The 12,577-nt window shown below is 41.6% G+C and overlaps 1 protein-coding gene across 7 annotated transcripts in view; it reads right to left on the reverse strand.

The window, feature by feature from the left end:
* Positions 1 to 12,577, reverse strand: part of FARS2 (phenylalanyl-tRNA synthetase 2, mitochondrial) — a 397,991-nt gene that overhangs the window by 276,193 nt on the left and 109,221 nt on the right. For all 7 annotated transcript variants that reach the window (XM_057554781.1, XM_007173908.2, XM_057554782.1 and 4 more), the window contains one exon: positions 3,268 to 3,427. In XM_057554781.1, the coding sequence (XP_057410764.1) occupies positions 3,268 to 3,427 (160 nt within the window). The remainder of the gene's footprint in view (positions 1 to 3,267; positions 3,428 to 12,577) is intronic.

Consider the following 12,577-nt stretch of genomic DNA (forward strand, 5'->3'; position numbering starts at 1 on the left):
TATATATATATCTCTCAAGAATTGAGCTTTCTACGAACCTAAGCAGAGAGGAACTTCCACTTGTCCATAGATCTTAGTGTCTCCAGGTTGCCTGTGCATCAACCTCCTACAGGCAGAAAGAGTATGAAACAGGCTCAGTCCTGGCACATTAGCTGTCTTGATTAAAGTATCTTGAAAAATTTAAGTACTTTTTTCACTGTACCTCGAGGTCCAATAATTTCAGTTCATTTAACATAAAACCCCACACAATTTCAACTTCTTATTTCTCTAGGGTAGGGAACCTGTTTCTTATCCCTACCCAGTCACCAGAGAATCATCAACTTTTTTAGGCTCCTTAAAAGCACTCCAGTTAATTCAATCATGGCTATCTCACGCTTTCTCCCAAACAGTTTCCTTGTACCAAGTCCTCAGGCCAGAAAGGTTAACCCTAGTAAGTACTTTCTCCACTCAGCAGACTCCTAAGGCAAGGTGGGTCTTAAGTCCCTCTCCACCTGAGTCCTAAGGTGAGGATGTCCTCTTTCCACTGAGCATCTGTACTCGGCACAAGGCAAGGCTCCCTGTGATCCCATTTCAGAGCGTGTGACCCAAGGCTCCGACAGGCGGAGCTTGCCAGCCAGTTCTCATCTGAAAGTGCAGCCGGCCTGGACGACACCCGAGCCCCAGGGGGCAGAGACAGCTCCACAGGGCCCGAGGCGGCCGCGGCTCTGCTACCTCACCTCCAGATGTAAGACGACCCTCTCCAAATCAGACAGCACCAGACAGCCCAAAAGAGCACACTTCAAAATTATTAAAGTGACATGCTTCAACACTCTGTAAATTTGACTCAATCTTAGGAACAAAGTAGGACTAACAACCATAAACCCAATTATTATTCTCAATCACTTTCACTTCATTTATATTAACAGGGATTCGTGGACAGAGAAAAATATGAAAAGATACGGAAGACACAGGATCCTCACTACCAACTGTCCTCACTCCCGACCAGCACAACATTCATAATACAGCGCCCTGCAACGTAAGGGCCGCTTACAGACCCTGCGGAGGTTGGGTTGACAAGCAAGTTATTTTGGGAGAATCAGCACCTATGGAAGGAAGAGGGTGGCAACTGCAGCGGGGGTAGTCAACCAACTGTAATCAGGCCCAACAAAGCCTTAACCTCACCAGAGCTCTGCAGCCTGCACCGCCCATCAGAACTGCCCTGTGGGGGGTGGAGGGGGGAGGAGGGAGGGGGGAAGGTGGATGATGGAGCTGGAGGTGGCAGGGCAGGGGCTGGTGGCTGGGGGCAAACTGCTGGGCCTTTATATTCCTCCCACAAGCAGTCTTTGGCTGTGGGCAGCTCTGGGAAGGGCACTGTCCTTGGGCAAAGAGGCTTGCCCACAGCTGCGGCGGCCCCCAAGGGAGCTGACGGCTGAGGCCACCCGCACTTCCGCCAGCAGGGTCCTGGGACGGGAGCTGCGAGTGCATCTCAGTGATAACCGTGAGCCTGTTTTGCTCTTCAACGGAAGAGACACGACTTGCCCACAGCAACACATCCAGCCGGCAGCAGAGAATCACAATTCACTTCTCCTTCAGAGGCGTTCATCCAAACTGTGCTGTGAGGCCAGCGCCTCCTAAAGGGAAACTCCAGTGTGCCGGAGACGGCTGTAAACCGGGAAGGGCAGCAAGTGAAACCACAATGTGAGGACTCCTAAACCCCACCTTAGTGGCTCTGAAAGAAATGATCTGCTAAACACGGTACAAAACAGAGGGGAAACCATTTAGAAGTGTTTAAAATGTCAGTGTATTCCACAAGCACATAAACTGTCTAAAGGGCATTTTCTTTCTTTCCAATTCTAAACCGATAACCTCTCTCGTAACAGCCTTAGGATGCTGGTGCAATTGAAATGTTAGCAGAAAATAACCAACTGCTTTGGAGAGGGAAAAAAAGCTCTGACACTAAAGCAGCTGTAATAACAAGAAATTGCCACAAGGAAATAGTGTGTTCTAATTTTTAATTTTGCTTTTCAAGAACAAAGGAATACAACACTAACAATTTAAAAGAGGAAAAAGCTCAGACCATAAAAACAAGTATAAAAAGAGTTGTTGAATAATTCTGAGGCCTGCTGAGGCAGTTCCTATTATTAGCTAATTAAAGAAAGACTGAATGTGAAGTTTCTAAGTGATCTTTGGGATCTGAAATGTAACAGAATATATACCCCGACCAGCTACAGGGGTCAGAGGGCAGGAGAGTCAGAAGGCAACACCCAGGGGGAGGCCCCATCTTTTTAACATCACGGTTGTAAGCCTCACAGTCTCAGGAATATTATTGAAATGATCTCTATCTCTCCTTTCAAAAGAGCTAACGTCTAACATGGGCTCAGAAGTCGAAACGACAGGGCTCAAAGCAGGCCTCAAATACTCCCGAGCTGCAATGTGGTCACGTGGTACTTCATTGCTCCGGGTCCGGGTTCCCTCCTCCAAAAAAAAAATGGAGATTATAATATAACACCTACATCACAGATGCAGGTCCGAACAAAAAATCCTTGTAAAGGTGCTTAATGCAGCATTTGACACTATTAATTACTCTCTCTGACTGTCATCATCACTACTGTGGCTATTACTACGCTGAAGGACCTCCAGACTGCTCGGACCCAGACAGGTTTACCGAGACATTTTTCAGCATCTAGCACCCCGACCCCAGATAAAACAATTAAATGACCCCCCGAAACGCCTGAAGTAAGAGCACGGCACTTCCCTTCGGAGTGAGGGAGAATAGCCAGGTCCGAGGGCACTGTGAACACTTACCCATTGTGAGCGCTGTGAGAGCACACAGCACGCTTCCTGTGACACCATCCCCTCATCCTTCAAGCTCCTAACATGGGCCTGGCTGGGGCACCTCCCCTCCCCACCCTGCATCTCCCCTGAGAAGCATCCCGGCAGGTGATACAAGCACGCAATCACCCCTTCAGCAATGGCTGAGGTATATTAATACTCTGACATTAATCAGCCTGTTCACTTCCTCCCCATCGATGATACTGATCTCAATCCATTATCATTCTTATGAAAGGCTGTAATCATTTTTCTTTCTCTAGCTAATTGCATTTTCATATCCTCCTGCTCCTCAAACGGAATGAACCAGGAAATCCATAAGTTCTACCTCACTAAGGACCTAAACCATTAAGCCACAACTTAGAGCAAAAAGTCTAGACACAGTAGGCTTAATGATTTCAGGAAGATGGTAACTGTTGAATATTTAAGCCCCCAAAGACAAAGGCATTTAGTACCTACCATCTCCGAAAAGATGTGTCATAAGCCTGGTAAGTGTTTGCTTCAGGTCAAACTCTACAAGCTTCGTGGCCTCCAGGGTATGTGTCTCCTGTTTACGGGCAGAGCGAGAACTCTGTTCAAAAAGCTGCAGGTTTTCTCCATCCTTTATGCCAGCAAATAACTGTAAACCAAGAAGAATAATATAAGTAAATAAAAAGAGTAGCCTGACCAGTCTATATCAAAAACCATAATGTGGAAACAAAACCCAGTAAGTCTTAGTTAGAGTCAATGAACATACTGATATTAACGTTCATTTGCTATCAGCTCTGAACAGAGCACTGTGCTACACGTGATGGAGAGTCTTTAGGAAATTAAAAGGCACCACTCTGATCTTTGCTCATCTCTCCATTTTCCTTTTGCACTAACTTATTTGCAGTCATTTCCTCACAAGACACATTATTCTCCATGCTAGTGGAAATACCAGTGAATCGGGTTTTCACTGTCCTTACAGTGTGACCCGAGACTAGGTAAGAAAGCACAGTCTAGGAACGAAGTCCTACGAAGCCCTCCTAAACTGGAAGTGTGCTGGACTTTGCTATCCTGTAATTCCAAAGGTCAGAACAAGGCCTGAAATGTGTTTCTGCCATTTGCTACCCAGTAAACTCCAAAAAGTGATATGGGAGCTGAGCTTCAGGTAATGGTTTGAAAGATGGGAATAATAAATTAAGAGACTTCATGATAATTAAATAAAAGAATGCATGAAAAGCATGGAGTACCTGGCACATTGCAATGGCTAATACACTGTCCTCAAGGTCATCACAATCACCATTACTAATCACAGCTGTCATCAGTCGGAAGCTGCTTAAGCACTAAAATAAAGTGTTCCATCTTTAACAACAAAGCAGGTCTTCACCTGCTGGGAGACTGACTCAACATGGAGAACTGACCAAATCAATCTATCATTCTTTCCACCCAGAGTCCCATGAAATCAAAAATTATTTTAATAAAAGAATGAAACAGTTGCTGTTTCAAGGTAATAACGGGCTGGATAATTAGAACCAAATCTCCTGATAAAGCTACTAAACAATACAAAACTTCTTAAAAGCATCAAAGAAGTAACACAATAGAGAGGATTTACTACACAAAACTCTGTGAGGAAGCACAAAGCCAGAAAAAAGCCCAGCACGAAGCCAGAGAGAAATACTGAGACTATCTGCCTATCCCAATTTCAACTGGACACTGAACATTGGTTGTGACAGCTTATCAATAAAAGGGAGGCCAAATTGGAAGCCCACAGTGTCTGACCAAGTTGGGATGCTAGATAAATGCTCTGAAGGATGTATCCTCATGGTAAGAATGAATACAAAAGTGACTAGTTCTTATAAAGACTTCCAGCCAGGTGTCACCTTACCTGGGTAACAGAGAGAACTTCAGGCTGTGAAAATGGACTAAGGCAACCCCAGAGTGCTGGTTCCTCTAAGTGCTGCTCAGCAGAATCAGACACAAATCTTTTCACAAAAAAGATTCTACTTCCCAAGGTCTCAAATTATTCCTATGAGAGCTAAAGACAATGCAGCTGCCAAAGTCTATGTCTTTCAATATTTCCTCTAAAAATAACCTGGAACAACAAAAACAGAAAATTAAACAACTAAACACCATGCCCTCAGAAGGAAACAGAACAGTGACCCAACTTCAAATAATTGTATGTAAAAAAGAAGGAAGGAAGAAAGGAAGGAAGCAAAGCTAACTGCCATAGAGAAACAGTGCTATTATACTCCCACCCTGCTCTTTTCATTTGGGGTAATTAAGGACAAGCTGAGAAAAACTGAGGGGAAGAGAGAAGAAGGGAACCAGTGAGGAACTAGGTTGATCTAAAATCACCACCAGAAGGAGTAAGTGTGAACATCCGAAGAGTATCCTAGCAGATCTGATGAGGGACTACAGAAAAGGGACTCAAATGTATGCCCAATCTGAAGCTACGGTTTTCAAAAGGCATGGTTACAATGGAAGAGAAAGGGGCAAAAGAAAGTAAGATATTTTTTGGCCATTGGGTAGGGAGGAGTAAAAGAAGCAAAAGAGAAAATTTAGGGTTGCACAAAATAAAACAAACCTAAAAAATTAGAGGATTTACAAAACTATTCCCCATCTTCCACTAAAACAAACAAAAAAATTCCATTAAAGACTCTGCACTTTGCTACACTAACAGAAGAGGGCACCAGAGAACTACAAAATCTAAACAACCAACAGCCCACAAAAAGGAACAAAAAAAAATTCAACAGAACTGTAGAAAATTATCACAAAGAATTAAAAAATTTAAAAATTCACTCAAAACAGCTCAAATGATGAAAATCTAACCTTCTTCCCCCAAAAAAGAAAATCAAGAAGCAGAAGAAAAGTGTAAGATGATACTTGAAAACTAAATTAAATCTGCTCAAACAAGCATTTGGGAATATTGCTTGAGCCAGAAATGCAAATGTTAAGAACAAAAATGAATGAAAAACAGAAAACTGTGAACTGAGGAAAGAAAGAGAAGAAAAAAAATTGTCTCAGAACTTAAGTTTAAATTACAAGATATGAAAGGAATAATGGACTCGAAGATTTAGCAAGAAGAATTGAAAAGCAGGAAAACAACCAAGAAAAGGACAATGAGATAAAGAAAGAAGAATCAGAGAGAAAATGGTGGAAATGGAAGACAAGCAAAGAAGAAATAACGTTTATATGATTGGAGTCAGTGAAAGAGGAAAAACAAAACAGCAGAGGAGAAATAATGGGCACCATGTAAAATGGATACCTGAAGAACCAAATGTAAGACATATCCTGGTAGAATTATTAGACTTCAAAGATGAAAAGAAAAAATCCTCAAGGCCTCCAAGCAAAAAGATCAAACAACTTAGAAAGGCAAAGCCACTGGACTAGCATCAGACTCTTCAAAAACAACATACAAAAAAGGCAACAATGACCTCACATTTTCAAACAACTCAAAAAAAAAAAAAAAGGACCAAGAATTTTATACCCAGCAACGCTGGCCTTTCAGTACCAAGTCTATAGAAAAAGCTTTAAACATACAAGAGCACAGGGAATTTCACATGAATGAGCTCTTTCTAAAGGATCCACCAAAGCATGGGCTTTACTCAAGCAACAGACAACTGGGAAAATTTCAAACCCCCCCCCAAAAAATCTGACGGATAACACATTAATACATGAAATGGTAGATGTGAGACTAAAACAAAGCCAGATATTAAGTTGGAAGATTAAAATACAATTCTTATATGTCATGACAAAGTAGAAATAATATAACCAAAAACTGGAAGAAGAGAGAGTGAAAGTGGAATAAACTCATTGGTTTAAGGGCCAAAAATTCAATAGGAAAATGGGAGAAATACATGAACAGACAATTCACCAAAAAAAAAAAAAAAAAATATATATATATATATATATATATATATGAAAATGACCCTTAAACCTATGAAAACATATTCAAACAGAGAAATGCAAATTAAAACAACACTGACATTATTTTTAAACTGTTGTATTGGTAGAAATTAAAAAGCAAGACAACATTCTTTTCATGAGGCTTGGGAAAAGATGTACTCTCATACACTGTTGATGGAAGTGAAAATGGGTAGAACCCTTTTGGAGGTAAATTTGGCAATATCCAACAAAACTACATTTGCAATTCACCTCCTGACCTAGTTCTTCCACTTCTGGCTATGCACCCTGAATACACCTCCAGAATTAATATATACGTAACAAGGTTTTCACTGTAGCATTGTTTATAATTGCAAAGTACTGGAAACAAAGAAATGTCCATATGAAAGAGAGATGTTAAATAAACTATGGTCTACCCATACAGTGGAGTACTTAAGAGACCTAATAAAAAATGAGGATGACGTCTCCGAAGTGATATGTAACGATTCTAAGCTACACTACTACGTGAAAAAACCAAAGTGTGAAGATCATACATTATATGCTACTTTTTAAAAACTTATTATGGTACTTTTCATGTAAGAAAGAAGGGAAAATAATAAAATATACATGAACCTGCTCATTCGTATAAAACAAAAATAAATAAACTTCAAAGAAATGAAGAATCAGAAATGAAAGAGATTCACTGCCTACCAGAAAGTGGGTGGTAGCAGACTGCAGAATGAAAAGAGCTGGGGAATAGGATGGAGTAAAAAGAGGAGGCGGTGGGAAGGGGGCGAAGAGAGGAGTGACGACACTCTGCTAAGTAGACTTTTTGTATAGTTCTGACTTGTGGAATCACATTAACATTTTATGTACTCAAAACATTTAAATAATAATTAAAATCCACCCAGATGTGGTGAAAACTCAAAATGGAACACGATCAGCAACAACAGAGCCAATTCTACTCTAAACAACTGACACAGTCACATGGAAGAGAGTGGAGAAGAAAAGAATTAAAGCAAGTAAATTTGCAAAACAGTATTTTAACTGGATATTCTAAGGTTAAAGACAAAATAATCATAGCAAGTATTGTACACTAGGTAGTAAACTTTGTTCCGCAGAGGTATGTGTTCATTTTTCTGAAACTACCTTATGTTCATTCAAGAACTGATCAAGTAAGTAAATATATTGTGGGTAAAGGGAACCAGGTTTCTCACAGTCACTGTCAAAGAAAATGGGGAGGGGCTAGAATAAGCCACGTGGTAGTGACTTGGAATTGGAGGTACCCATATGAATGCATGTTTCTAAACAGATATACAGATAGATATAGAAACAGAAGTAGGTGTGCATATATTGCCCATTTCTGTCCTTTGAGGGGGACCTAGAAGTGGTGACATCCCAGTAGCAATAGGTGCACTCAGGTCTGGGTTTCTAAATACCATTTTTTAATTTAAAAACAACAACAAAAAAAAGCAGGGCTCCTTAGAGAAATGAATGACTTTCAGGGCTGGGGCAGAGAAAATATAAGATGAACCTGGGACATCATTTGGGGCCAAAAACTGATGAGAACATGTCAAAGGACACTGAAGACTACTTGAAGAGGCTCCCAATGGCCGAATCTGGGTCAATTTGAGCAACAAAACAAATAATTTTAGTAATGAACCCACAAAATAAAGAAATATCCACATGAAACCATGCTAATATAAATGATTACCTTCTCCCATATACATTTATTCAATTAAAGATCTTCATAAAAGTAAAATTCTAAAAAATAATTTTAAAAGGAATGATGGATAAAGAAAACAATCATTTGGCAAACACCAGAGTAGTAATCATTTCAGACAATAATTAGCAATGGATGATAAAGATACTGGGGCAAAATATGATGAGAAAGATGATATCATCTCAAAGTATCTTCCCCCAGGTAGTACAGCTCAGGACAATGCTAAGTAAAAGAAGTCAGTCACTTGAAGACTACTTTTTAAAAACGAATATCGGGCTTCCCTGGTGGCGCAGTGGTTGAGAATCTGCCTGCCAATGCAGGGGACACGGGTTCGAGCCCTGGTCTGGGAAGATCCCACATGCCGCGGAGCAACTAGGCCCGTGAGCCACAACTACTGAGCCTGCGCATCTGGAGCCTGTGCTCCGCAACAAGAGAGGCCGCGATAGTGAGAGGCCCGCGCACCGCGATGAAGAGTGGCCCCCACTTGCCACAACTAGAGAAAGCCCTCGCACAGAAACTAAGATCCAACACAGCCATAAATAAATAAATAAATATAAATAAAAATAAAGGAATTCCTTAAAAAAAAAAAAAGACTATCTACAGTATTTACAATACATAGGTATAACCAAAAAATACCCATAACGTATACTAAAGTTTGGAAAACTCTGAAAGAAGGAAAAGCAGTAATTCATAACACCGTCAGCACAATACAGCACAGGAGAATAAAACCATATACACAAGCCAGCTCTTATTTCTAGAGGAAATGTAACATTGGAGCTAGAAGGGACTTGAGAGAGCAGCCCAGCCAACCCCAAATAAGGAAATGAACTGCAGAGAGGTGAAGACCCAGAGAAGCTAAGATCACTTAGCCAATTATTCCCCCGCTGGGAATAAATCACTCATCTCAGCCTTGGTTCCAAGGCCCTTAAAGTGGCTGCCTCTCACTTAGCTTTCTGTTTGAGAGACGTCCGCTGGTGATAAAATTAAATTAGATTTCCATTAACTGCACACATTAGGCTGTGTCATTTGTTTTTCCACTAGGATTTCTTCTATTTCTCTGACATTTTCTTAAGTGTCCTTGCAGAAACCTCAACGACCCAGAAGACAAATTCCACCCCTATTGGAACAGCTTACAGAAGCCAGGGCAGGTAGTTCACAAATGAGAAAAGAACAGGTGCGGGGAACTAATTCTAATCAGGCTTAAGAATAAAAATGGATTGCAAAAGCCAATTCAATTTAAAATTCAGAAAGCCAAAAGGATTTTTCAAAATGGCGCAGATTTTAACCACACATTTAAAAGCAAATAAAAAGGCAAATGGTCAGAAGAATAACATACATCCGTGCAAAATCCTATGAGCAGGCAAGTATAAATCGGGCTTGGATGACAGCAAAATCTTCAAGCAGTTATTTAGGGCTGGTCTGTGGTTCCCAAAGCAGCCATTTTTCTATTCAGCCATTTAGAATTATCCATTGATCACTGGTTTAATCCATATCGTCCACCTTGCATATTAATGCTAAACAACCCCTCCCCCTCCCTCGCCGCCTCTCTCTGAGTTTCCGTGCAGATGCAACGACCCTGTAACCGACTTCGCTGCAGCTGCTGCCTGGGCTACTAATGGCTAACAGTTAGTGATTGTTTACTGTATTTGCTGCCTTACTGAGAGCTCACCTTACTTACTCTAGGGCTTCACTTCATCCTCACCATCCTTATTCTTTCCCCATTTCTCATCTAGGGAACTTGAGGCTTACAGAAGTTAAGTAACTGACCATTGTTGCACAGCAAGTGATGAAGCCTGAATTCAAACCAAACTCTGATTTGTGACCCCATCTTCCAGGCTCCATGGTTATTTCCACGACAGCATATACATGATCATCTCTTTGGCTTTGGTGTGAAAAGGATCTGTGGTCAGATGGATGGGATTAAGAACTGGACAGAAGACATGAGCAGAGAGGAGAAGCCCGGAAGGCTGGCTCCACACACTGGCGCTGCTGCAGCACCCTCCATAAAACTGTGACGGTTTATCCCAATTAAGCCATTATTACTGCACAAGGGCCAAGCAATCCCTCAAAAAATGAAAATTAAGGTCTGCCTATTGAATGCCTTCATATGTGCCAGTGCATCAGCATGAAGAGTAATTTGAGGAGGACTGCACTAGAACCAAACGTTAGCTACGACAGTGTTGCCTCAGTAACAGGAAGGGCCTGTGTGGTGGAGGCCACGTGGACCTCAAGGGCACTATCGGGTGTAGGGAGGCTGGTGACCCTTGGGTCCCTATCAGGACACCAGTGCAGTGCAGGTTATCTCAGCCCTGTCCTCCTTATCCAAGGAAGGAAGAGAACCAAAGGAAAACAGCAAGAGAAATGAGGAAAAAAACTGCTTTGAGAGCTAGACAAATAATCCTAATGCAGGTGAGAAAGAGGAAGAAATGCTGCTCAAATCCAAAAGTGGTTCAGAAGAAACCGCCTGGAAGGAAAAGACATGGGTTTGTGATGCTGTTGTTCATTTTATAAAACTCTGAAGGACGACAGAGCACAGAATAATCAAAATAAAACCTGAATTCAAGGAGTCCCTATGTGGTGCGGATGCATAAGAGCACAGGTTCATTGCATCTTAACTTGACCTCAATGCTGATGAAGTGATCCCACCTCTTCTGCCTGAGATGCTTGGGCTCAGGCAACAGGTTGGGGGCCGGCCCAATGCCACAGAGAAAGAACCAGGCTCATTTTCTGAAGAACTTCAACAAACTAAGGAAGTACGGGAACAGGAAGCTGGTAGCAGCATCAAGACAACATCTAGGAAGGTGAATGAGAAACAATGTTTTCCAGTGACAGAGCACTTCTGCATTAGAACATTAGAACAAATACAATCAGGTCACTGCAAGAGCATCTGAAATTTTAACCAGCCGGTCAGCCAATCAGCCCCTACTTTACCACCAGTCTAGTTAATTCTACGTTCATTAAGTCAATCTTCGCCCGAGGTAAGAGAGCAAACGTCTAAAGCCCCAGGAGACAGGCCACAACAGCATCCTTACCTGCACAATGTCGAATGCAAGTGCAGGAAACACGCATAGTGAAGGGATCACCCGAGATGATGTTCATGGAAAAGTGTCACAGGTGATACAGCCAAACAAAAGAGTTTAAAGTACACAGGTTGAATGAGGTGACGGCAACGAATTCAGGCATTTTAATAAAGAGGGAGAGGGGAGAAGTAGGAGGACCAGGGGGAGGAGGAAAAGATGGAAAAGCAGGAGCATTAACATCTCAACAACGGCACCCGAAGGACATTTTGGCCTGCTGATGCGCTTTGTCTTAGAATGAAGCATTTCTGCAAGCTGCTATTTTAAAGCTGTTTAATTTGGCTGTAGGACTCTATTTAGAAGGATCTGACTCAAAAGATTACCAGCTTAATCTGATGGGAAAAAAATAAAAAACAATAGTCTCCGAGTAACAAGGAAAGAGAATCCTTTGGCAGTTGAGGAGAGCATAAGGGGTTCTTTTGGGGAGAAAATAACCGGGCTGGGAAGTGAAAACCTAAAGATGCCACGAAATACAAGAGCCGTCTGCATGACAAACAGGATTTCTTTTTGAAGGATTTTGAGACTTCCACGTGCTGGAACGTGAGCGCCAGAGAATTAAGTTCTACCTGGAGGAATGGCTCAGACCAGCAACTCCCGGCTGACAACAAAAAAAAGGGACTTGGAGAGAAGGGAGATGCTCATTTAAAAGGTTTTCAGGAGGATTTCACTGCAGATTACATGATGCAAATGCTCTCCTCCTTCTTACTTACAAAATTACCAGCAAACTCCAAGTTGTTCCTGAATGACTGTTGCAACTGTACTCTAACAGGAACTAGAAGGGGTTCCTAGTTCTGTGTTCGGCTGAGTGGGACGTGAGACCAGAGAGCGCACTAGTGAACACACATAATTTTAACCAGAAGAGACGTTTTCATTTCAAACGGTATAGATTGTAAATTACAGGCCAGTATAAAATCAGTGCCATCTAGAGGCACAGAGGATAGGGGACTGTGTTATCACTGGTGATGATACACCATCTTTTCACCAAAAAAAAGTCTTTTCATTATTTATCGTTCATGAAACCATTTTTAAAAAAAGATTTCTGTCTAACAAACTGCATGTACTAGGTAATAACACTTTTTAAATAAGGCACATATAACTGACATCAGGGTCATATTGACTTGAT

The sequence above is a fragment of the Balaenoptera acutorostrata genome, chromosome 10 (assembly GCF_949987535.1).
Source record: "Balaenoptera acutorostrata chromosome 10, mBalAcu1.1, whole genome shotgun sequence".
Lineage (NCBI taxonomy): Eukaryota > Metazoa > Chordata > Mammalia > Artiodactyla > Balaenopteridae > Balaenoptera > Balaenoptera acutorostrata.